Below are 25,135 nucleotides of genomic sequence, written 5' to 3' on the forward strand. Positions count from 1 at the left end.
CTTCGTTGTGGCCATTTATAAAATAAAACAAGTAATAACATAGAAGGAATGCTGTTGTTTGACATTCCTGCACGGTGTACGTATAATGAGTGGACCCTCACTGCAATAGAGACATCATTATGTACATAGTTGCTAATTACTGAGAATGATAGACCCGTCATGTAAAGTGATGTGCCGTTCCCGGGAATGTTCCCACGGTGGGAATGTCCCCAAGGTGGGAATGTTCGCAAACTGGGAATGTTGTCAAAGTGGGAATGTGCCCAAAGTGGGAATGTCCCCAAACTGGGAATGTTGTCAAAGTGGGAATGTTCCCAAAGTGGGAATGTTGACAAAGTGGGAATGTCCCCAATGTGGGAATGTTCGCAAACTGGGAATGTTGTCAAAGTGGGAATGTTGTCAAAGTGGGAATGTTCCCAAACTGAGAATGTTGTCAAAGTGGGAATGTTCCCAAAGTGGGAATGTCCCCAAACTGGGAATGTTGTCAAAGTGGGAATGTTCCCAAAGTGGAAAGTTGACAAAGTGGGAATGTCCCCAATGTGGGAATGTTCGCAAACTGGGAATGTTGTCAAAGTGGGAATGTTCCCAAACTGGGAATGTTGTCAAAGTGGGAATGTTCCCAAAGTGGGAATGTCCCCAAAGTGGAAATGTTGACAAAGTGGGAATGTTCCTGTAGTAAAACCTCTAAAGGACACTGGCTGGTTTTTTTTCATATTGTTGTTTATTGCACTCTAAGCCTATCTGCCCAACGTCTAGTTAATGAAGCTCTTACATAACTTTTGCACCTTTTTTCTGCCTTGAAACATTCCCAATGTGGGAACATTCCTAGAAACGGCACGTCACTGGTTGTAACTAGTCGTGTTTTCTAATGACTCTCCACTTTTAAGTATTTTGCTAGTAAGAATACAGACACCGTGGTTTAGCGGTTAGAGCGTCAGGCTCACGATCTGGAGGTCATGGTTCGATTCCCGATGGGGACATTGTCGAAATCACTTTGCGGAGAACGCATCATAGTGTCACAGTTTCGAATCCCATTGAATTAGACTTTACGAGTTTGCATACTTGGTGAGGATCTCTTCGCCCCCGGTGGAGTGGATATTTATACATCTCTGCCTTCCCGTTTGGGGATACAGGCGTGATGCTATGTCATGCTATGTTAACGAACGACCTCCGTGGCCCAGTGGTTAGCGTTGGGCTCACGATCCGCAGGTCCCGGGTTCGATTCCCGGCGGGGACATATCACAAAAATCACTTTGTGGTCCCTAGTTTGGTTAGGACATTACTGGCTGATCACCAGATTGTCCGAAAGTAAGATAATCCGTGTTTCAGAAGGCACGTTAAGCCGTTAGTCCCGGTTACATACTTACTGATGTAAATAAGTAGTTGTTACATGAGCCATGTCAGGGGCTTTTGGCGGCTGAATAGTAACCCTGACCCCAGGGTTGATGAGGTTGGTAATCCACCTCACAAGCCACACGATAGAAGAAGAAGATGCTTTGTTATTAAAAGCAATAGCACTCAACACGCGCTCTCACACTCCATACACCAGACAGATGACGGCTTCATATCCTAAGATTAGCCTGGTTAGATCTGAGATAACACCATTAACCCAGCCACTACATATTAGGCAGGATTTCATTAAGATTGCAGATTAACTAACTTCCTATTAAATGTTCTAGAAATTTCAATTGGAATTCCTAAGTGATTCTGTGGTGGGCGTCAAAATACTCGGTCACTCGGCGAATCAATTTCGCATGGACCATGGTATAAAAACACCAGCGGGCCTAGCTCCGTAAGCACCAGTCCAAAAAGTAAGATGAACCATGCTTCGGAAGGCACGTTAAGCTGTTGGTTCCGGTTACTACTTACTGATGTAAGTAAGTAGTCGTTACATGAGCCATGTCAGGGGCCTTTGGCAGCTCAATAGTAACCCTGACACCAGGGTTGATGAGGTTGGTACTTCACCTCACAACCCACACGATAGAAGAAGATAGGACTGAGCAAACCTTGTCTTCTTATACCGTGGCATGGACAGGATGAGGACCTGGTGGTGTAATGGTTAACACAGTGGCAGCCCTAGCAAAAATTTCGGTAGTGCGCGACTTCACAGTGGCGCCCCTCGAAATACAGTTTTTTTTTTTATTAGTTTACGGCCACCGCCTAAAATAAATCCTAATTAAATCTTTTAAAAATGTCGTCGTGATGTCCTTAGAAAAGGTTTAGTACGATCTACTCTGAACCGGCGTGCGTGTATGAAGCGATTGATGAATGTGGAGGAAGCAAGAGAAGTGTGTCAGGATCGAAGCAAATGGAATTCTATAGTCTCTGCTTACCCCGCGTGGGAAATAGGCGTGAGTATGTATGTATTTATGTAAAAATGACGTTTACGGGACACCCATTCAATGTATGAGTTCTATGTGGCTAAGAGATCTAATTCACAGGGCAGTTGTGCCTAATCCAGTTACTCCCCTGTAGATCCGGGGCTGCCAGCTAGGGTCCCGTCTTGGCTGGTTTTGCCCCCAAACGCGTTCGCACCGCCCTAGGGCCGCCACTGGGTTAACACGCTCGTCCCGGCTTTACAAGAGCTGCGGGTTCAAGTCCCGTCCAAGTCATATTTTTTTCGATTTAATGTTCTCTTTGTGAATTTCCCTAAGCAGGGGTGAGTGCGATAAAAAACAAAAAATCAATTACAAATAGTCGCCAGATCTATCGCTGTCTAACTCGCTTGAAACCATCACGCTAACACATCACAAGAGCAGCGAGTGCATCGCAATTGGCGGCTGATTGAATAACGCGGCGCGTACGCACATTAACGCTTCTGCGGCTGCGGCGTCAATGACCGCCTTATGGTACCTACTGTGTGAGTTAAGGCGTTTCTAAGACACAGACCCTTACTGGCACTCAGTAATCCTTATTGGGGTAGACAGACCTATAATAATAATGGGTGCACTCGCACAGTACATACAGGGTTAATCGCCGGTTGGTGTCACACCATAGTTAGATTAAATTGTCTTAACCTCTCATCTGCCGGAACGCGGATCTCGACCAGACACAATGTAAAATCTATTGTGTCTGGTATCTCGGCAGATGAGAGGTTAAGGGGCTTCTAACGTGTTGGCTTCGGCCCCACACACGCCTTCCAAAAGTCCGGGACTCCATAAGCCCGAGATATAGAAACGACATACATAATAATAACAGTCGTGAGTGCGGGATTTAGTAGTAAAATAACATAACATAGCATCACGAGTGTAATCCGAATGGGGTAGGCAGAGCTGTATAGAATAGAATAGAATAGAATAGAAAAAGTTTATTATAAACTTTTTCTATTCTTGTGTTTTTTTTTATTTTTGTATAGTATACATCCACTCCTCGCCAGGTATGTTTAAGTCCCATTTAATAGGGGGTGAGCCTTCTGTCATTAACCAGGCACAAATACTGGAAACCAAACGATATTACTACATAGTATAAAACAAAGTCGCTTTTTCTGTCTCTATATCCCTATGTACGCTTAAATCTTTAAAACTACGCAACGGATTTTGATGCGGTTTTTTTTAATAGATAGAGTGATTCAAGAGGTAGGTTTATATGTATAGTAACATCCATTAAATGGTGGAGAAATACTGTTATTTTTTAGGTTTTTAATGTGATATCGTAAATAATTTAATTTTTTCCTTAGCATTGCACCCGAGCGAAGCCGGGGCGGGTCGCTAGTTAATTATCTACGTTCCATAAATTCAAATTTATTACAGTCCAATTCAGTGGTCAGCTCGAACCGGGTTTCGAACCTTTGACTCTATGACATAAGTCAAGTGTTAGTTGCGAGTTTGAGTAACTGTAGGTGCAATACAGGGCTAACGCCCTGTAATTGAGGTCCCCCTCAATATTCGTTACGTTAACAGTCTCCGTGGTCTAGTGGTTAGAGCGTTAGGCTCACGATCTGGAGGTCCGGGTTCGATTCCCGATGGGGACATTGTCGAAATCACTTTGTGAGACTGTCCTTTGTTTGGTAAGGACTTTTCAGGCTTGAATCACCTGATTGTCCGAAAATGTAAGATGATTCCGTGCTTCGGAGGGCACGTTAAGCCGTTGGTCCTGGCTATTAGCCGTAAAAACACCTCAACCAACCCGCATTGGAGCAGCGTGGTGGAGTATGCTCCATACCCCCTCCGGTTGATTGAGGGGAGGCCTGCGCCCAGCAGTGGGACGTATATAGGCAATTTATGTTATGTATTCAGACCATGATTCTGGGTTCCGTCAAGTGGAATTTTCCGTCGCAAATTTTCAATTTTATACTTTTTCGATGTAAATTCCACTATCCGATATCAACTCACAATCATGATCTGAATCATCCCTTAAAGTTTTCGTTACTGATGAATTAATAAACAAACTGACATTTAATTAAATAAAGTCTTTTACTTATTTTTATACACTCGCATAACTGTTATAGAATATTTATTTCGAATAGAGAGAGAAAACAAAAAACGAACAAGTGTGAGTTCAAAATAAGGCGGGAAATTCAAATATAATATTTTAACAGTTACGATGTCCCTAACACCCTGTATAGTACAGTACATGTAGGCAGCTTTAGGCATAAAATGAACACTAAACAACAGACTCTTGTGTTCAGACGCAAGTGGGAGTCGTGAATCAGTTGGAACTCGATTAAATTCATCAGCAGATGTTCGCAGTCAATTGACTGTTGAGAACAGACGGCGAAATCCACTTGATGCAAATATTGGTGTTGATTCCTGTACAAGAAAGGTTCGGGTAATCGACAGGCATAAAATTTATGGAACACGCGTCAATTTCAGTCAATTTCATTTATCTTTCTCAATTAAAAAAAAACATATCGTCATCATATCCCGTTTCTCACAGAGTCTTAGCTAACCTGAAGATTTCACCGGTTTTTTACAAAAGCGACTGTATGTCTGACCTTCCAACCCGCGAAGGGAAAACCAGCCCAATACAGGTTAGCTCACATACCTCCGATAATGCATTTCTCGGGAATGTGGGTTTCATCACGATGTCCTTCACCGCTGAGCACGTGATTCGGAAACAAATTCGGCTATCACTGGTTTAGGCTGGATTCGAACCTGCATCCTCAAAGTGAGAGGCAGGCGTTGTACTAGGCTACCGTGTCTTCAATAAGCCGTGGAAATTTCACATAACTGTCCCTGGACATTTGACCCTGCCCTAGAATAAGCAACATCAAGTGTTTCATGGACGTAATGCGCCGACAGTGACCGAGCAACGCCAATGTAATTAGTGAATTAGACGAGTTAAGGCGCTATACAGACAGACGGAAGACATACGAGCATCGACTAAAAAAATACAAAAAAAAACAACTCGTAAAGTAATACAAGCTCTGAGCCGCGGAGGAGTAGGTCTATATAATATGTACTCTGCCTTTGGGTATACATTCGTGTGCGTCTGAGAGGAAAATATTTGAAAGAAGAGAGAAATAGTTGACCACGCCGGCTGTGTTGTCATCGGGATTCTGAAACACTGAAGAGAAATACGAAACTTTCTCAAACCCCGATCGACATGGTCGACGATTTCCCTCATTCAGCGAATATCGCTGCCGATCCACTAGGGTCGATTTATTCTTTCAAATATTTTCCTCTCAGACGACGCCCTGAGCCGAGGTTCGCGCCCAACTCCTTAGGCCTGTTGTCTTAAATTTTGTACCCGGTGAGAGCCCTCAGCGCTTCCCATTTGTCCGGCCATTATCATCCCCATAAGTCACGTCAAAAAAACTTTCTCTAAGTTTCGTAAGAACGGTTAGAAGGCTTCGGCTCAGCAAAGAAAGTCTGGGGCCCTAACTAAGTTGCAAATGAGTAATAGCAGTCCACAGTAACAGTGATAAAAACACACGGGATTTTTCGACTTGACTAACGCCCCGGCCAGAAGCAGCGCGGGGACAGTTTCAACCGCGTTCGGTTGTCATATTTATTTAATGACATAACGCCCGCCACGTTCCAATTTAAAGTTATACCTGTCATTTACTTATCCGCCGAAAAGGAAAGGGACGGATGATTGACAACTGTTAACTTTAAAATGAATGAGTAAATGAATGAACCCAGATGAATAAAATAGGCATCTCGCTGATACGCAACCCGATCTTGTAAACGTTGAAGAATAAACACGTGTTTGAGAGCCGAGATCTTCTATTATTTTATAATATGCAATCTCACGCCGTCCTGTCTGAACAAAGCCCTAACCAAGCATTCAGCCTCTCAATGCAAGCCGCCGATGACAAAGTCCACGACCATCGGAACAAATCGCTTGATTAACACAATCAGCGAATTGGGAAATTACGACATGGGTTAGTGTTTTACTTGGTACTTCGAATCGAATTCACCTTTAAAACCTTTAGTAACCAATTGGGTGGTTTCCCAGGTCAAAGATAAAATATGTAATTCTGATAACAGACAAGACAGATCTAAAGGTGACGAAAAATGTTTTCTTTTCTCTATTTAAGTTATTTATGATTTTGTTATAAAGAAAAATGTAATGTTATGCGACATTTTGGCACGTTGTTTACACATATATAAACTCACGCCTATTTCCCACCGGGGTAAGCAGAGACTATAGGATTCCATTTGCTTCGATCCTGACACGTTTTTTCCATAGTAATTTTGAGTTTTGATGTTTAGTAAAAAGTAACTGATTTGACTAGAACAGGAAATGAAGTCCGAAGTGTGTGGTGAAGTCGGTGAAGTGTGCAGTCTTCTATCGTGTGGGTTGTGTGGTGGATTACCAACCTCATTAACCCTGGTGTCATGACCATTATTGAGCCGCCAAAGGCGCCTGAAATAGCTCCTGTAACTACTCATTTACATCAGTAAGTAGTAACCGGGACAGACTCGAGACCTTTGAAATGTGGTGTTGGAGGAGGATGGAAAGAATAAGTTGAACAGAAAGGGTTACTAATGAGGAAATGCTTGTAAGAGTAAGGGTATAAATCAAATTAACTATATTTACAAACATTTTACTCAACACTGCATAAACTTAAAATTTTACATTATTCATTAGACGTAACTTATTCTCAACTTAAGTCGGCCATATACGGAAGTGATGATTAGCATCGAATGGTGCAGGCTAGGCTAACTTAGTGCTTAGACTGATGTAAAGTCTAGAATGTAGGTCATTGCAATTGTCAAGGTAACACAGGAAATACTACAGATTTAAGATATAAATTAATTTCAATATAATGTATTGTGAGGGTCACTTCTAATAGGCAAACTTTTCAAACAGAGTAGCAACATAGCATTACGCCTCTATACCCGAAGGGGTAGGCAGTGGTGTGTATATAGAGGGTGTTAGTGACATCGTAATGAATACTCAGGGGGTTGATTCAGACCATGATTCTGAGTTAATATCAAGTGGATTTTTCCCTCGCAAAATTCATGTTTTTTTTTTTGCTTTTATTTATTATTTTCAATTAAAATAATTCTGTACTTTTGTAAAGTGATAAAGAGATAGAGAAGTCAAATCAAGAAGAATAATCCTGAAAGGCCTATTGTGGGTGCCCTACCGAACCTTCTTTTTTTGTGAACCTTCTTTCCTTCATCAGAAGGTTGTAGGCAGGAAGTGTTCTGTCGAGGGTCACCAGTTTGGCGGCGAGGGTGTCCTGCCGCCAAACCTATAAACTAAATCTCCAACTTTTCCTTTACCTTCCATAACAAAGCCGACTGTAAACAGATTCACGTGAAGGCATACATAGGTAAAAGATATAGGTATATATAAGTACATTCATTCATTATCTTTGTTTTGTATGTTACGGTGATAATGATAAGATTGTGATATCAGGGGCATAGATTATGTTATAATGTGTATGGTAACAGCCTCCGTGGTCTAGTGGTTAGAGCGGTAGGCTCACGATCTACATTGTCGAAATCACTTTGTGAGACTGTCCTTTGCTTGGTAAGGACTTTTCAGGCTTGAATCACCTGATTGTCCGAAAAAGTAAGATGATTCCGTCCTTCGGAGGGCACATTAAGCCGTTGGTCCCAGCAATTATCCGTAAAACACCTTCACCAACCGGCATTAGAGCAGCGTGGTGGAGAAGTTACTTGGAACAAACAATGAGTATAAAATATAAGGATCAATTCTTGCGAGTCAACTTTGTATCGAACCCCTCCTTGCCCGACGAATGCTTGACCGAGGCATTCATCGAACTACTGACATTCGAACTTAAGTTACAGACCCGTTTCAACATTGCTACGTAGGAACTTTTAACAATGCACGTTACAAAACTGACGCTACCATATTTAAAAAAACACATAACGCTCCTTTTTCTTCGCCGAACTCGGGTAAAAATGTAAGTGGGTGTCTGACAGCGATTATGTTTCCAATAAAAGGAAAAGGTATGAAGAAAGAAGTGTAGGTGTAGACGGGTAACCAATTTGTAAGTGGGTAGGTTTCTGTTCTACTTCCTTTAATACTGATGAAGGACACGTCGATTCACCCTATGGTAGACATTTTTGTTTAATCTGTGCCTAAAAAAAAAATAAAAATAAATAAATAACATAAACAGCCTATAGACGTCTCACTGCTGGGCATAGGCCTCCCCTCAATCAACCGGAAGGGTAAGTGTGCATACTCCACCACCTTCTCCACTGCGATGTTTATACGGTCAATAGCCGGGACTAACGTTTTAACGTGCCCTCCGAAGCACGGAATCATCTTAATTTTTCCGACAATCACGTGATTCAAGCCTACAATGTTCTTATGTTTTTATTATTTTTTTTGTTCTTACCACGGTTATGTGATAACTAGTTTATATGATAATCGCGTAAACTTAAAACAATATATGTTCTTACCAAACAAAGCACAGTGTCACAAAGTGATTTTGACAATGACCGGGAATCGAACCCGGATTAGATCGTAAGCCTAACCTCTAGCTCTAGCCACTAGACCACAGAGGCTGTTAACAAAAAAAAACAATTAAATAATTAAGGTTTTTAGAACTCGACAACATAATATGTGATATCTATTATAAAATCGTTTGAATATTGTTCGTAAGAAATATTGTGAAATATGATCAATGTTGTGAAATACCTAAATTAAAAAAAAATCTAAATTGCATGTATTAATCTCGCATGACTATGATATTTTTAAGTTGCCATTTATATTCCTAAATTATAATTTGTGATCTATATATTTTATAAGACATTCCAACGCAATGTATATTGTTTACGAAATATATGAAATTGAGGAGCTCGGTGGCGCAGCGGTTAACGCGCTCGGTCTGCTATTGTTGAAGTAAAGCAACTTTCTCAAAGGGCGGTCATTGGATGGGTGACCACAAAAAAAAAGTTTTCATCTCGAGCTCCTCCGTGCTTCGGAAGGCACGTTAAGCCGTTGGTCCCAGTCGTTAATAACCATCAATCCGCACTGGGCCCGCGTGATGGTTTAAGGCCCGATCTCCCTACCCATCCATAGGGAAGGCCCGTGCCCCAGCAGTGGGGACGTTAATGGGCTGATGATGATGATGAAATTGAAATTGAATGCTGGGCACAGACCACCCCTCAATCAACCTGAGGTACGGAGCATACTCCACCACGCTGCTCCACTGCGGGTTGTTGGAGGTGTAAGGCAAATAGCCGGAACGTATTGCACTAGCATTTCTAAATACGCAGCCTGGGTGACCCGATTACTCTAGCTATAGAGGCGGCCAATCAGCTCGCGACATCAAACACTTCAGGACCCCGATACCAACCCCGCCGGCGTGAAATTCCGTCATTCAGCGCTTATCGCTATCGACCCACTATGGTCGATGAATTCTTTCAAATATTCTTCCTGAGGAGGAAGACTTCCTCAGACCTGTTGTCTTAAATTTTGTACCGGGTGTGAGCCCTTAGCGCTCCCCATTTGTCCGGCTAAGTAGTTAATGCCATCTGCGGTAAATTTACAATAAGTGAAGTCACAAAAAAAATGCAGCCTGGACCAACAGCTTAAATCATATTCCGTAATATAATAAACGACATAAAATGCTTTCGCCTCATAAAATATGTTTGGAACCTTCGTATTGTAATGTGTGGGATCCAATGAGTCACAGAAAGTTACAAAATGGCGTGGGTAGCGAATGTAATCGCAACCAAAGTTAAAATTAAGCAATCATAAATGTTTAAATGTCTGCTGTCATATTTAGTGTATAATAACTGGCTTGTTATATCTTAATCTTAAACTGGGTAATTTTTGTTGCACAAGGGTATTTTCGTTGTACCTAATTGTCGTGTAACAATTTTGTATAGTTATTTTAGCAAACATACGTAATCTTTTATTAATTTCAAACCACAGAACAGCGCGGAACTCTTGTTTCAAACGATTTTCAAACATAATATTAATATGTATTTTTTGTAAAGTCGTTCTCTTTTTAAATGTCCAAAATTCAAAATACCAATTTATTTATTTTTTAAGATTACGGTCTCATTCTAATTTCTAAAGACAAAATGTATGTTACCAGGCGGTTTTATATTCTTTCCCGCCAAAAGGGTAGTTTCCGACTAGTCAAATCAGTTACTTTTAACTAAATATCAAAAAACGAAATTATTATGGAAAATCGTCATAGAAAAACGTGACAAGATGTCGCAGTTGTTATTATGTGTTCTCCGAAACACACAGCGTTGGTTGAAGAAGCTGTCTTTGGATTTCGCCTATTTTACTAAATAAATTGGATTACTTACATTTTTTCTTCCTGTGTTTATACTTCCCTCTCTTTCGCACCACAGTAGCGCGCGATCGGTGTGCGAACTTAAGCGCGCTTGACAGTTGTCACTCATAGCGTCTAAGATTTTGCCGCTTAACGGATGCAAAAAATTTTTCTTCATAATATTTACCAAATAGTTTGTTAAATTATTATTGTGAACTATCAAAAATCGTTACCATTGCCAGTGCCTTATGGTTATACAGTGTTAGTGCGATGAGTACGCGTAATACAGTGTCGGGGGACGAAAGTCACGTCACCGGTGCTTCGGATGGAGACCGGTCGGCGGGACATGTTAGTGCCGATCGACCCTCCCCGTCTCGGAGCGAGGAGGGCGATGGAGAATTGTCCTCATCCTCGGGGGAGGAGGGCATAGCTTCTCCACCGCCGAACAAGCGGTCAAAAAGGCGTGTTCCCGGAGACCGTATGGACAGCCTCGAAAGACAGGTAAACTTTATTTCGGGTTATTTAACTCAATTACCGCAATATATATCGTCTTTAACGCAGTGTAGGGACAATCCACGTGCCATACGTAACGATTCTCTCGGTGACCATAATCATAACCTAAATGAACCTGGCCCAAGTGGGAGCAGGCAAACAAAAACTTTAAGTAATGATTTTTTAGTAAACCCCGTCATAACCTCGGATAATTTACAACTTGGTGGCATTAATGTGGAAGTTGATGATAAGGTTATTATTCCCAAAGCTAATCCTGAGCGTCTCAAGGAAATAAAACATCTTCAGCAATTTGATTCACCAGCCTGGAAAGGAATTCGTTACAAATCAACATTAAGAACTGCTACAGCTACACCAGGTTTTGTACAGTTAAAGATAAATGAGGAACTGTGCCACCTAAACAAGACAAAGGACTATTTATCGTCCTCCGAAGGGGTGTTGGCTGGACTATCTAATATTGGTCTACAACAAAAGCATTTATTGAAGGAAGGCTTGCAGAACTTAGTAGACTGGGCTGCGGCTAACCCACAAGATTTGACTCCCAGTAGCCTGTTTGATAAGGTATCTACTCTATTTGGTCCAAATTCCGATATTCAAAGAGGTTTTGATAAATCAATGCAGATCATTTGTGGAAGAAGAAGTGAATGTATAGAAATAAGAAGAAGTAGAATTCTAAAAGAAATAAACAGTCAGAATTTAAGATCAGCTATTAAGGATATACCCCCTAGTGCTGAATACCTCTTCAGTCGCGAAGGCCTACAGCCGCTCATACAATCATTAGGAGGAACTCAAACGTGGCTCAATGCGCCAGACTATTTGAAAAATAAAAGTAACCCTCGTGACCGTCAACCACAAACTTTTAAAAAGGGTCCTTCTTTTTCTACGAACAAACAAATGAAAAATAATAAGAATAACAAGTCAGGGTTTAAAAAGAATAATTCCTTTCGTCATAAAAATGCCAGTAACCGAGAGGGTAGACAGGGCACTGATCGTGGATCAGAACAAAAATGACTATTTGTTGATGCAGAACTTTCAAGGGGGATGCCTGGGGTCTTATGCAGAGGCTTGGAAACAACTAGGAGCAAATCCATTTATACTGAGAGTGATAACAGGAGCCTACATACCATTCAAAAACAAGCCCCCCATGCAATTTCCCTCACCAAAAATAATAAGACAGTTTTCAACGAGACTATCCCCAGACATGACAGAAATAATTCAGAAATTAAAGGAACAAAATGTTTTAGAAGGACCACCAATTATAAACCCTGGTTTTCATTCAAAGATGTTCCTGGTGAAAAAGGCAGATGGCAGTCCAAGACCCATTTTCGATCTGAGGGGATTAAACCTGCATGTAAAAGTAAAGCACTTTCAACTAATATCCCAGATAGACGTTGCAGATTTTCTACAGAAAAAGGATTGGCTGGCGAAAGTAGATCTTCACCAAGCCTATTTTCATATACCGATGTCGGAAGCCCACAGACGGTTCTTAAGAATAATATACAATCAGGAAATATTGCAATTGACCGCACTGCCCTTCGGTCTGTCTTCAGCACCCAGGACATTTGCAGCAGTCACCAACTGGGTAGCAGAGATTTTGCGTGCACGGGGTGTGCGTATCCTAGTTTACTTGGACGACTTCCTGGTAGCCCATCAAGACAGGTCTATTCTAGTTTCCCATATCTCACAGACAGTAGAACTCCTGATGAGTCTAGGTTGGCAAGTGAATCTTCAGAAGTCTGTATTGGAACCCACTCGCGAATTGGAATACTTAGGTCTCCTATGGAATACAGCTACCAATCTCAAGACTCTACCTGCAAGCAAAGTAAAAAGAATAAAGAAGTTAGTTGCAGACATATTAAAAAGAGGACATTGCTCTCTGAAACAGACTCAGTCTCTCTTAGGTTCACTAAATTTTGCCAATCTAACAACCCCGAGAGGGCGCATACATTCTCGTCACACACAGATTTTTCTGAAGACATTCAGACAAGACAGAGCCAGGCAAAGGAAGTGGCTACCACCTCGAGTTGTAAAAGAGCTTTTGTGGTGGCAAGAGGCCATAGATCACAGCTCAGTATCTCTTCACAAGAAGCAGATAACACATTTCCTCACCACGGATGCAGCAGACATAGGGTGGGGTGCTCAGCTCAACGAACATTACCTATCAGGAACATGGAGGCCTCATCAGAAACATTGGCACTCAAACCTGAAAGAGATGTTTGCTGTGTATGGAGCAATAAGCTGTCAGGCAGTAAACCTACAGGGAGCACATGTATTTGTACAGTCCGACAACAGGACACTAATAGCCTACCTCAGGAACGAGGGGGGGACTCGATCCCTGGCACTGTTGAACTTGACCACCAAACTGATGGCACTGACCGATCATCTGAATATTACCCTGTCCGCAGCGTACCTCCCGGGGAGGTACAACGGCATAGCCGATCGGTTATCAAGGAACAGACCCGTGCCGGAATGGCATCTGTTGCCCCAGGCCTCGGAGGCCTTATTCCAAAAGTGGGGCATCCCAGACGTGGACCTTTTCGCGTCCAAAAAGTCGGCCGTGGTGCCACAATACGTCACTTGGGACTTAAACGATGGCTCCGCAATTTTTTGCGACGCTTTCAGTCGAAAGTGGCAGTTTCAACTAGCGTGGGTATTTCCTCCGCCCAACTTGATACCCCGCGTGTTACATCACCTAAACACAGCGGAGGGGACTTACATCCTGATAGCCCCCCATTGGACACGGTGTTCTTGGCTCCCAGACATCCAGGCGAGAGCGCTCGAGGAGCCAATTCTGATACAGGATCTATCCAACAACCTGATAGACCAGACGACCAATCGGAGCCCTCCACACGTGGAGAAATTACAGCTTCTGGCTTGGAAGGTTGGGGGTGGGCAAATCAGGTCGCCCAGTGGACAGCAGAAGAAAAAGACCTTCTAAAAAAGAGTTGGCGTCCTTCTACATTGACAACTTATAAGGCTCCAATTGAAAGATGGGTGACATGGTGTTATTCACAACATATTGACCATAAAGCTCCTGATGCCAAAGATGTAGCTAGATTTCTTGCCAAGTTGTATCTGGAAGACAACTTTGCCTACAGTACTATCCTCCTTCATAAGTCAGCCATCTCCACTTATTGTGCTACATCATCGGATTACATCTCAAAGAACTTTTTTGTCCACCAGATTTTGAAATCTATTTCTCTAGCTAAACCACCACCTAAAAAGCCACCAGTATGGGACACAAAGCTCCTGTTTGATTGGTTGAAAGCATCATCGGATTCTAAGACACTCTTTGAAATCTCAAGAAAGACAGCTTTAATTTTACTTTTAGCCTCTGGAAGGCGGCTGCATGACTTAACACTTTTAGACATCTCTGATGATAATATTACTATAGAGAGAAACACGGTGGCTTTGTGGCCCAGGTTTGGATCAAAGACAGATGGTAGTAATTACAGGCAATCAGGGTGGTTACTTAAGGATCATCCAGATCCAAAGTTGTGTCCAGTAAAACATATAAAAGATCTCATACAATTATCACAATCTAGACGTGAAATCTGTGATTTGTCTAACTTATACATCTCAATAACAGGTATGGTTAAACCGGCTACAAAGAGCATAATTTCCGGATGGATAAAATCCATCTTTAAAGAAGCTAATATAGAAGCTCCCCCGGGTAGTATCAGATCTGCAGTCGCATCTAAAAGTTGGCTAGAAAATAGGCCATTAGATGAGATATTAAGTAGAGGCAATTGGAAAAGCAGTGAAACTTTTAGAAGATTTTACTGTCGTCAAATAGAAAGAAGAACTAATACTGCACAGGAGGATTTGTTACTTGAACATTTTTCAAACATTTAAATTTTGATTTTATATTAGTTTTGTTGATCTCATTTGATTTATAGAAAGAAGAATTATTTTTTTTTTTTTTTATTATTATTATAATTATGCATGGAAGTGCATTTTATGTTTCATATTATTTTGTTTACTTTATAAAGTTATGTTTTGTTTAATGGTTAGATTGCAAGGTCTAAATAATTCCTAAGTTTTAAAGCTTTAAGCAATAAAGAGTTTTTAATTTTCATTATGCATTTATTTTTTATCACATAGCGTCTAATAGAATGTACATATTTTGTACTCTCTCACACCAGCAGAAATCAAACAGGTCTTCAACCAACGCTGTGTGTTTCGGAGAACACATAATAGAACTGTTTTGCATTCCAACAAAACAGATATTATGTGTATGAAGAAACACACAGCGTTGCAGCAAGGTGCTTGCTGGTGGCCTGAAGACTTCTATGAGTGACAACTGTCAAGCGCGCTTAAGTTCGCACACCGATCGCGCGCTACTGTGGTGCGAAAGAGAGGGAAGTATAAACACAGGAAGAAAAAATGTAAGTAATCCAATTTATTTAGTAAAATAGGCGAAATCCAAAGACAGCTTCTTCAACCAACGCTGTGTGTTTCTTCATACACATAATATCTGTTTTGTTGGAATGCAAAACAGTTCTATTACATTTTTCTTTATTAAAATTTTGTAAATAAGTAAAATAGAAAACAGAAAACGTTTTTGTCACCTTTAGATCTGTCTTTAAGAAACTACCCAATTTACTTTTTTTCTAGTACACGTTGGCCGAGCCGGCTCAATATTGATATGAAGTTGCCAATAATGCTGTGCAATTATTTAATAAAAAAATCATTCAAAATCGATATCCCTTATCGTAATCGAAATCTAAATAAACTAAATAGTTATAATCACTGTATTTGTGCGATGTTATAAACCAATTTAGTTTTTGCTCCAACTGCTACTTACTATAAAATACTTTTTAATATTAAACTCATCAATCAAGTTATAGATTAGTGCGCAAAAATATTTACAAGGTTAAAAAACATCAATAACCAAAACTAGTTTTTCTACTATTATTTTTTAAAGACTTTACGATTATAAAACGAACTAGATTTCGCGTGGTTCGCTCGCAGCAAGCTGCTCGCGTGTCTTGTTTTCCCGCCATTTTTTTACCGCGATAGAATTTGACCAAGATTTAAATAGGTCTTGTGAAGAAAGAATCGTTCCAGGTGCGATAGTTGCGCCAGGCCGTAGGGTCTCTCCCTGATGCGGAGCAGTTTTTGAAAACCTTGAAGTATACTCGTACTCTAGATGACGTTCCGATCACACCCCTATACATCAATCTTACCTCTCAGACATTTTCTGGAAAAACAAAATTTTGTATGGCGGCCATCTTGTTTTTCCGCCATTTTGATATTTTACCACCAGAGAATAGATTTGACCAAGATTTAAATAGGTTTTGTGAAAAAACAATCGTTCCAGGTGCGATAGTTTTGTCAGGCCGTAGGGTGTCTCCCTGATGCGGAGCAGGTTTTCAAGATCGAGAAGTATTTCCATACTCAACAATACGTTCCGATTACACCCCCATACACAGTTTTTACTCACGAGACATTTTCTGGAAAAATAAAATTTTGTATGGCGGCCATCTTGTTTTTCCGCCATTTTGATTTTTTTTCACCGGCGATTGAATTTGACCAAGATTTAAATAGGTATTGTGAAAACTAAAAAGTTCCAGGTGCGATAGTTTCACCAGGCCGTAGGGTGTCTCCCTGATGCGGAGCAGTTTTCGAAGATTAAGAACATTTTCCGTACTCGACAAGACACTCCGATTACATTCCCATACACAGTTTTTACCCCCGAGACATTTTCTAGGAAAACAAAATTTTGTATGGCGGCCATCTTGTTTTTCCGCCATTTTGATTTTTTTTCACCCACAATAGAATTTGACCAAGATTTAAATAGGTTTTGCGAAAAAAGATTTGATCCAGGTGCGATAGTTTTGCCAGACGGTAGGATGTCTCCCTGATGCGGAGCAGTTTTCGAAGATCTGGAAGTTTTCCCATACTCACTGGGAGGTCCCGATCACACCTCCCATACATCATTTTCACCCCCCGACACTCCTTCTGGGAGAACAACTATGTCAGTCAGTCAGTCAATAGGTACATGGGTTTGTAGCTATATATAATATAATAATAATAATATGAACGATTCGGTTATTTTTTTTTGTTATAGGACAGGCAAAGGGAACATAGCCCATACATCCAAACGATTAAGTTAATAAAAACATCAATGGAAAACATGATCTTGGACACGGATTAGTGAAAAAAAAAAAAACACCGGCAAAGAATGTTAACGGTACAGAGTATTGCATCAAAACAATGATGTTTTTTTTTAACAGACAACAACACGCGCATTCTCTATAACCCATCACCACGAACCTGATTGTTGAATGAAAAAGCCCCAACAAGTTGTACCTTTGAATTTTGTTAAGTTTTCCTCGTATACTTGGTCGTGGGTCTCCTTGTCCCCACGGTGCCTCTTGGCCTGGTGAGGGCCGTCGTAGAAGCCCCCGTTGACACCATCCTGCATCGCCTCTTGCGGGTCGAAACCCAGCCGCTCCTTGTAATACGCTTGCGTTGACATTTTTTATCACACACTTAGCATAATTTGCATCGATCTTATTTTTGTTACACTATTTTAGAACACTTTTGAATTTTACGAGCACGATTCGGAACACCGTTTTACTTTTTTTTATTCACTTTTTTGACATTAACAGTTCGAGGTCCGCTCCGGAACAGTCTGCGCGCACGTCACACGAGCAACTGTGAAGGGATTCGCCAAAATCCGTCCACAATTCCGCCGCACACGCAAGGCCGTTTTTGATTCACCAACTATTTATTACGATCGATGTCACCGAGTCACTACAAAAGGAAAGTTGCAGACCCCTTGACACACACTTTTTGCTCTTGACACAATTTTTTTCACGTAATTTATCTGCGATTACTCACTTAAATGTCTTGTTATTTTAAATTAAAAGTATTAATAAAATGGTTAATTTAATATGGCAACTTTGAAGCGTTAGTTTGGAATGCTTGGTTACGTTTTGAAATTCGATTTTAAGGGTTCGTTTTTTAATTCGAGTTTGTTTCTTAAATTCGTAAGTTCGTTGTCTTAGCACAATGATTCAGTTGTGGGGTTTTCACATGAAGTTTCGCTAACATTTGTGTAAACACAAGTGATGGAAATACCTGCGAGACAAAGGAGAAATATATAAATATTGTGTTTGGAGGTCTAAATTGCCTCACTGACTCATTACGAGCCATGTGCGTTCCTTCGGAGGCCTAATGACGGTTTTGTGAGAACGAGATTTTGGTAAATTAGCGACCTTGTTATAATTATTCCTTTCTAAGCTGTAATTTTAGCCAATCTGTATTATTGTATACACCCTTACACTAAGGTTGATGATGTTTCACTTATTTTTCGACACAAAATAATAGTAGGTACAACTTACACATTAATACCCAATTTATAAATCCGAAACACATAATTTCTTTGCATAGTGCCTTGTGACATTGTGTGTAAAATATTACCGATTTTCGTTTAAGCTTTTGATATAACCACCTATACAATAAATTGTACTGGCGCTTTGAATAGGCTAGTTGACAACCTCATCATATGATATACCTACTTTTTACGTAGAAATTTAATAGATAAATTGATTTGATTTGATTTGATAAAAATAAATAATTATAAACTTCCCCCCCACTGCTGGGTATAGACCTCCTCTCTTTCCCGCCATCCTTTCCGGTCCTGTGCAAGTCTCATCCATTGCTTTCCGGCATACCTCACAATATCATCCGACCACCGGGCTGGTGGTCTGCCTCGATATCGCATACCATCCCTTGGCCACCATTCAGTAACAGCCTTAGTCCATCTGTTGTCTATACCCGGCAGTTGGTGGATACAGGCTGATAGTAGATAGATAGATACTTCCTCAACATTACAACATCGTTTTCCAATCCTTCGCTATTCTTCTGTCTTTTAAATATCTTTCAACGGTCGAAAAACTTGTTAAAATTTAAAAAAAATTAAAAACCACCGACCAAAAAAAGTACTCAATCATTATGACAAAAAGTTAAAAATGCTAAACCCTATAAAAAGCAAAAAATAACTTATCCCACATATGCTTACAAGCAAACTAAGCGTGTAACATTTCTATCACACTTAACAAACGACCTGATGACCTTGAAGACCTGAACCGATTTCCACCAAACATAGCTAAGAACACTCTCGACTGATATACCTTTCAAACAAAAAAACCGCATTAAAATCGGATCATCCGTTTGGGAGCTACGATGCCACAGACAGACACATACACATTTACACAGACACGTCAAACTTATAACACCCCGTCGTTTACGCGTCGGTTAAAAATAAAATATTATTAGAGCAAAAACGAGTATTTTAATGTATAAAGAAATACTTGCTAAAAACAGGCAACGTCATTGGCTAGGCGCTACAATGATTCCGGTTTGATAAAAACTAGTTATATCGTATATCACATGAGAAATACGAATCTTGATGACAATTAATACCAGGTTATGGTGTTCAACGTCCGAAACGGTGAGTTTGAAATATATTGTTGACTTATTTTTAGTCTTCATCTCCACCGAGGGTGGGTGAGGTAAACTTAGCTCATAGGGTCCGCTTACCTAACCTGAAGATTTGACAGGTCCGGATTTTTACAGAAGCGACTGCCCGTCTGACCTCCCAACCCGCAAAGGGAATACCAACCCAATATAGGTTAGGTCACATACATCCAAAATGCATTTCTCGGGCATGTGGGTTACCTCACGATATTTTCCTTCAACGCTGAGTACGTGATAATCATTTATGGGTGAATATCAAAATGTGCGACATGAATCCAAAAGGATCCTTTTTCATGTCGGCAACGAGGATCCTTTTGGATCTTTTTCATGTCGGAACCCAATTTTTCACGAAAAAATAATATGAAATTTCGCCACCAAACTTGAAATTTTGAGATTCACTTATGATACAAACGTGAATTCGAAAGCAAATTCGAAAATTATTGGTTTAGGCCTATGCTGGAATTCGAACTTGCGACCTTAAAGTGAGAGTCAAGCGTTTTACCAACTGGGCTACTACGGCTTTGATTTCAGGACAAAAAGTATTTTTTTTTTCTTTATAACAATTTCTATACAACCCCGATACCGAAACAATGAGTTATTAATTTATCTTAAGTTCAGTTTTCACTAACACAGTTGGCTCGACCATTATAGACGGTGATACGGCGCACCATCTACCGTGATTACTTAATTCATACAATACAATACAAATACACTTTATTACACCAAAATAAAAAGAAATACAAAAATAAAAAAAAACATCATCAGGTTCATCTTGATGTACCTCTGGCTACCCCATTTGGGATATAGTATCACAACTGATTCAAAAATTAAATCAAAAAGGTTTATTATACATCTCCAAAATTGAAAACACTTCTGTCATCGTAAATTATCCTGGTCAAAAACAAGACACTTTTGAAAAAAGAACGGCGGTATATGGAAACACCTTGGCACCAATGACCTAAAGCCCGAAAAAAAAAGCAAAATATATTTCTTTTATAATTGGTGCCTTAAAAATGAAAACAAAATACCTATATAAGTTATTTAGTTATACTCGTAACTTCGGTTTGGCTGTATGGGCTTAGTTGCCTTTGCCTGCCCAGTACGGGTAAAAATAACCAAAAACAAAATGTACCTACTTAAAAATAAAACTTCAACTTTAGAAGGTTTCGGTTGGCTGTATGGGCTATGATCCCTTTGCCTGTCCTACGGACAAAATAAACAAAAAAAAAATGAAAGGTTTCGGAAAACAATATTTTAGTGTTTTTTTATAAGATGACTTCACAGATTCAGGTATTATTTTTGTATTTATAAATGGCAACCAATGGGGAGCTCTGAGGGCTCTCATTCGATACTGTAATGCAGTAATGCGAAGTCTTTTTTAAATAATTTAAAACTGTTTAATTAATCACCTATTTTAAAATTGTTTTTCTGTGTGATGTAGGTATAAATTAGGTATTTTTTTTAAGATATGGTAATAGTTCGTTTAATCTTACAACCATATATACCAGTGTCGTCAGTAAATGATATCTAAACATAACACAACACGTCAAATAAAAAAGATCCGTGAAGGTCTTTTAAAGCTTCGGTACTGCATTTTTAAAAACATTTATACTTTTTACTCTACTTCCTAGTTCAGGGTTGCCAGGTTATTGAACTGAACACATGATTTTCAGTAATCGTTTTTATTGGCAACTCTATTTGTGTCAGTAACCGTGGCGAATGACCTTGTCTGGGGCTTTGAATTTGCTATGATGATAAGTCCAATGTTAATTGTTCCCGATACTTACGGACAAAATTTAATTTTAGTTTCACAAGTCCAAAAATACAAGACAAGCTAGTTTAAAACCTAAATTTTTATCTGACATGATATTCATTCAAAAAAATTCGAGGTTTCGTGAAGAAAATCACGTCAGAATATGACTTTTCAAAATGTCGCTTAAGTGGTTTTCTCTATAAGGCGATTATATACGGCATTATTTATTATTATTTGTACATGACAACACAGCAGACAACATTGAATGCGCTGGAGCGTCTCAAATGTGCTTTTAATGCGTCGCTAATTGCATTCTTTTATTTTTGCTCTGTACAGAAACTTTGTGCGAGATTTTGTATTTAATTTTTTTTGGATCACAGTTCTTCTTCTATCGTATGGGTTGTGAGGTGGAGTACCAACTTCATCAACTCTGGTGTCAGGGTTACTATTGAGCCGCCAAAGGCCCCTGACATGGCTCATGTAACGACTACATACTTACATCAGTAAGTAGTAACCGGGACCAAAACGGCTTACGTGACTTCCGAAGCACGGATCATCTTACTTTTTGGACAATCAGGTGATCAGAATGTAATGTCCTAACCAAACTAGGGACCACAAAGTAATTTTTGTGTTATGTCCCCACCGGGAATCGAACCCGGGACTTCCGGATCGTGAGCCCAACGCTCAGCCACTGGACCACGGAGGTCGTTGACGGTTCACAGTGAAAATTATGAATTATGTTTCTCTATATTTTAGCACTACACAAATATACAATAAGTCTCATCCAAAACTCACGTCCTATCACGTTGGTCTAACATAAAGCTCGGTGAGATATGGATACTTACATTATCTTGCGATGAATGTACAATCAAAGAGTAATAGTTCAGTCACTGAGCCCAGCGAATTATTTGTAACCAGTGGTGAAATTATGAACCATTAGTTGTTATTAATTATGACAATTATGTTTTTGTATGTGTTCTAATACAGAAACGACATGTAACCAGGAGGTCTTAAGTGCAACCAGTTAATTAATTACTTTGCAAGAAACTAGACATTTGCAGCTTATTGTACCTCCGGTTACCCCAATTGGGATATAGTCGTGAGCTTAAGACAGTAGTTAAACAGAAACTTTACAAAAAAGGTTATTAAAAATTAGTGATTATTCAGAAGATATGAATGCATGGGATTAATTATCTGAGAACTGATATTGGGCAGCTAAATTACTCAATTTCAAATTAATCAATTTTAAAGAACGTCTAGGGCCCTGTGCCGAGGTTTTTCTTGCAGCTTCTTTTCCCCGGCTATACAGGTTGTGAGAAGCTGCAGTAGTTTTAGGCGGATGAGACGTTCGTTATGTAAAAATTGACGATTCAAAGTGTAACTATGTTACCTACTGAATATAGATATTTTTGAATTTGAAACTTTTGTTATGTTAAAACTCAGGTAACAATACCTACAAATCTCAAAACCTGATTACGGTACGACTAGTGATGTGCCGTTCCCGCGAATGTTCCCAAAATGAGAATGTTCGTGTTGTAAAATCTCTTTTAATAGTAAGGACACTAACTGCTTTTCTTTATGTTGTTCTGAAAAGTATTGGCGTCCGAAGGACGTAATATACGATCCCGACGACCCGATTACTCTAGCCATAGAGGCAGCCAATCAGCTCGCGACACCAAACACTTCAGGGCCCCGATACCAACCCCGCCGGCGTGGTCGACGATTTCCCTCATTCAGCGCTTATCGCTATCGAAAAGGGTCGATTAATTCTTTCAGATATTTTGTGTGCGTCAAGCTAGCGGCCTCAAAAAAAAAAATGGGCACGAAAAAATAATTTGACCATACCAAAAAATAGTACTTTTATTGAAAAAAATAGTACCTGTTGTAAAAAAAATAGTACCACCACGGTTCTGGATTTATAGCCATGTTTTATTGCACTTGCTAGCTTGACGGTGAGCGAAATTTGGCGAGAGTTAACGACAAGGTCTTTCGCTTTGATTTAAACGCCAAAAAATAGTACCGAAATAGTACTCACCCCCTGCAAAATACCGAAATGAGTACTTCAACGGTTCCAAAGTTATAAAGGCAGTTCTTTGATCCCGCTGGCTTGACGTTTTGAAAATACCTATTATCTGGGGAACGCTTGCATACTTCAGTATGTAACTAATGTCAATAAACTCGTATGAAATAGTACTTCCTACCATCATAATTTTGATCCGATTCTCTTTGTAGAAATATGCTAGCAAGTGCAATAAAACATGGCTATAAATCCAGAACCGTGATGGTACTAATTTTTTTACAACAGGTCCTATTTTTTTCAATAAAAGTACTATTTTTTGGTATGGTCAAATTATTTTTTCGTGCCCATTTTTTTTTTGAGGCCGCTAGCTTGACGCACACGATATTTTTCCTCTCAGACGACGCCCTGAGCCGAGGTTCGCGCCCAACTGGGCACCCTCAGGTCTGTTGTCTTAAACGTTGTACCGGGTGAGAGCCTTCAGCGCTCCCCATTTGTCCGGCCAAGTAGTTAATGCCATCTGCGGCAAATCTACAATAAGTCACGTCAAAAAAAAAAATTAATGTTGTTCTTTCTTGTACTCTGGTCTTATCTGCCTTTAGGCACACCCCGGACACTTCATTCAAACAACCTCGTTTTACACAGACACTACACATTGGCGTTATCGTACACGCGCATCTGTGTGTGTGACGTCTGACGCCATACGATTCAAGTCTAAACTGTGTTCGAAGGGGGTGAGGTAAACCTAGTTCAAACGCTGGTGGGGGGCGGAGAGTTGCCGTTCTATACGTAGTATTATTCCTTATTCTATGCTAAAAAGCTCATTTTACATAACTTTCGCGCATTTTTACTGCCGAGAATGATCCCAAAGTGGACAAATGTCCCACATCACTGGGTACGACCCTTCAAGTTTGCGTTATCCTAAAAATATCCAGTTAGAACAGGTTTTGGACAATGTGTCTGGGTGCATGCGAATTTGACCAAATGGACACTTCATAAAGGTCGTCCGACCTTCGCCGAAATTCACCGTGGGAAGCGGGGAACAATAGTGAGGCAGGGCGCCAGTGGCAGCGAGTATGATCAAAATTCGAACATAAAATATAAATAAAAATGTTTTATAAAATAGTTTGAGGTTTACGCGGTTAATTACCGATTCCTGCAGACACCGCCTAATTTTATTTTAAGTTATACCCGTCATTTTCATATTCGTCGAAAAGGAAAGAGACGGATGATTCACAGCTATTTTAGGAAGAATGAGTAAATGAATGAATAACCCGGGCGAATCAAAAGGTATCTCGCTGGTATGCAATCCGTTTGACGTGCTGTCTACTTAAATGTGTCGGGTATTGACTGATGTAAAATTTTTAGACGGTTGTTTTAGATTTGTGCTTAAAATTGACGTGTGTTCCATAAATTTTATGCTTGTCGATTACCCGTCCCTTTCCTTTTCGGCGGATAAGAAAATGACAGATATAACTTAAAATAAAATTAGATGGTATTTACAGGAATTAGCACCAATACCAGGTTCTAACCGCGTTTAAATCAGGGATATGAAACTCGAGATATTTCAGCATTGTTGCAAGTGCCATGACGATTACGACCCGATTACTCTAGCCTCTAGCAGCCAATCAGCTCGCGACACCAAACAAAGTGGAAGTGTTTTTACGGCTAATAGCCGGGACCAACGGCTTAACGTGCCCTCCGAAGCACG

General features: G+C 40.1%; 1 protein-coding gene across 3 annotated transcripts in view; it reads right to left on the reverse strand.

Annotated features, from left to right (window-relative positions):
* Window positions 1-25,135, reverse strand: part of LOC126376453 (microtubule-actin cross-linking factor 1) — a 278,361-nt gene that overhangs the window by 235,332 nt on the left and 17,894 nt on the right. For 2 of the 3 annotated variants that reach the window (XM_050023772.1, XM_050023782.1), the window contains exon 2: window positions 17,444-18,253. In XM_050023772.1, coding sequence (XP_049879729.1) covers window positions 17,444-17,648 — 205 coding nt within the window. In that variant the 5' untranslated portion in view covers window positions 17,649-18,253. The remainder of the gene's footprint in view (window positions 1-17,443; window positions 18,254-25,135) is intronic. The other variant, XM_050023773.1, reaches the window with a different exon arrangement.

This window comes from Pectinophora gossypiella, chromosome 21 (genome assembly GCF_024362695.1).
Source record: "Pectinophora gossypiella chromosome 21, ilPecGoss1.1, whole genome shotgun sequence".
Classification (NCBI taxonomy): Eukaryota; Metazoa; Arthropoda; class Insecta; order Lepidoptera; family Gelechiidae; genus Pectinophora; species Pectinophora gossypiella.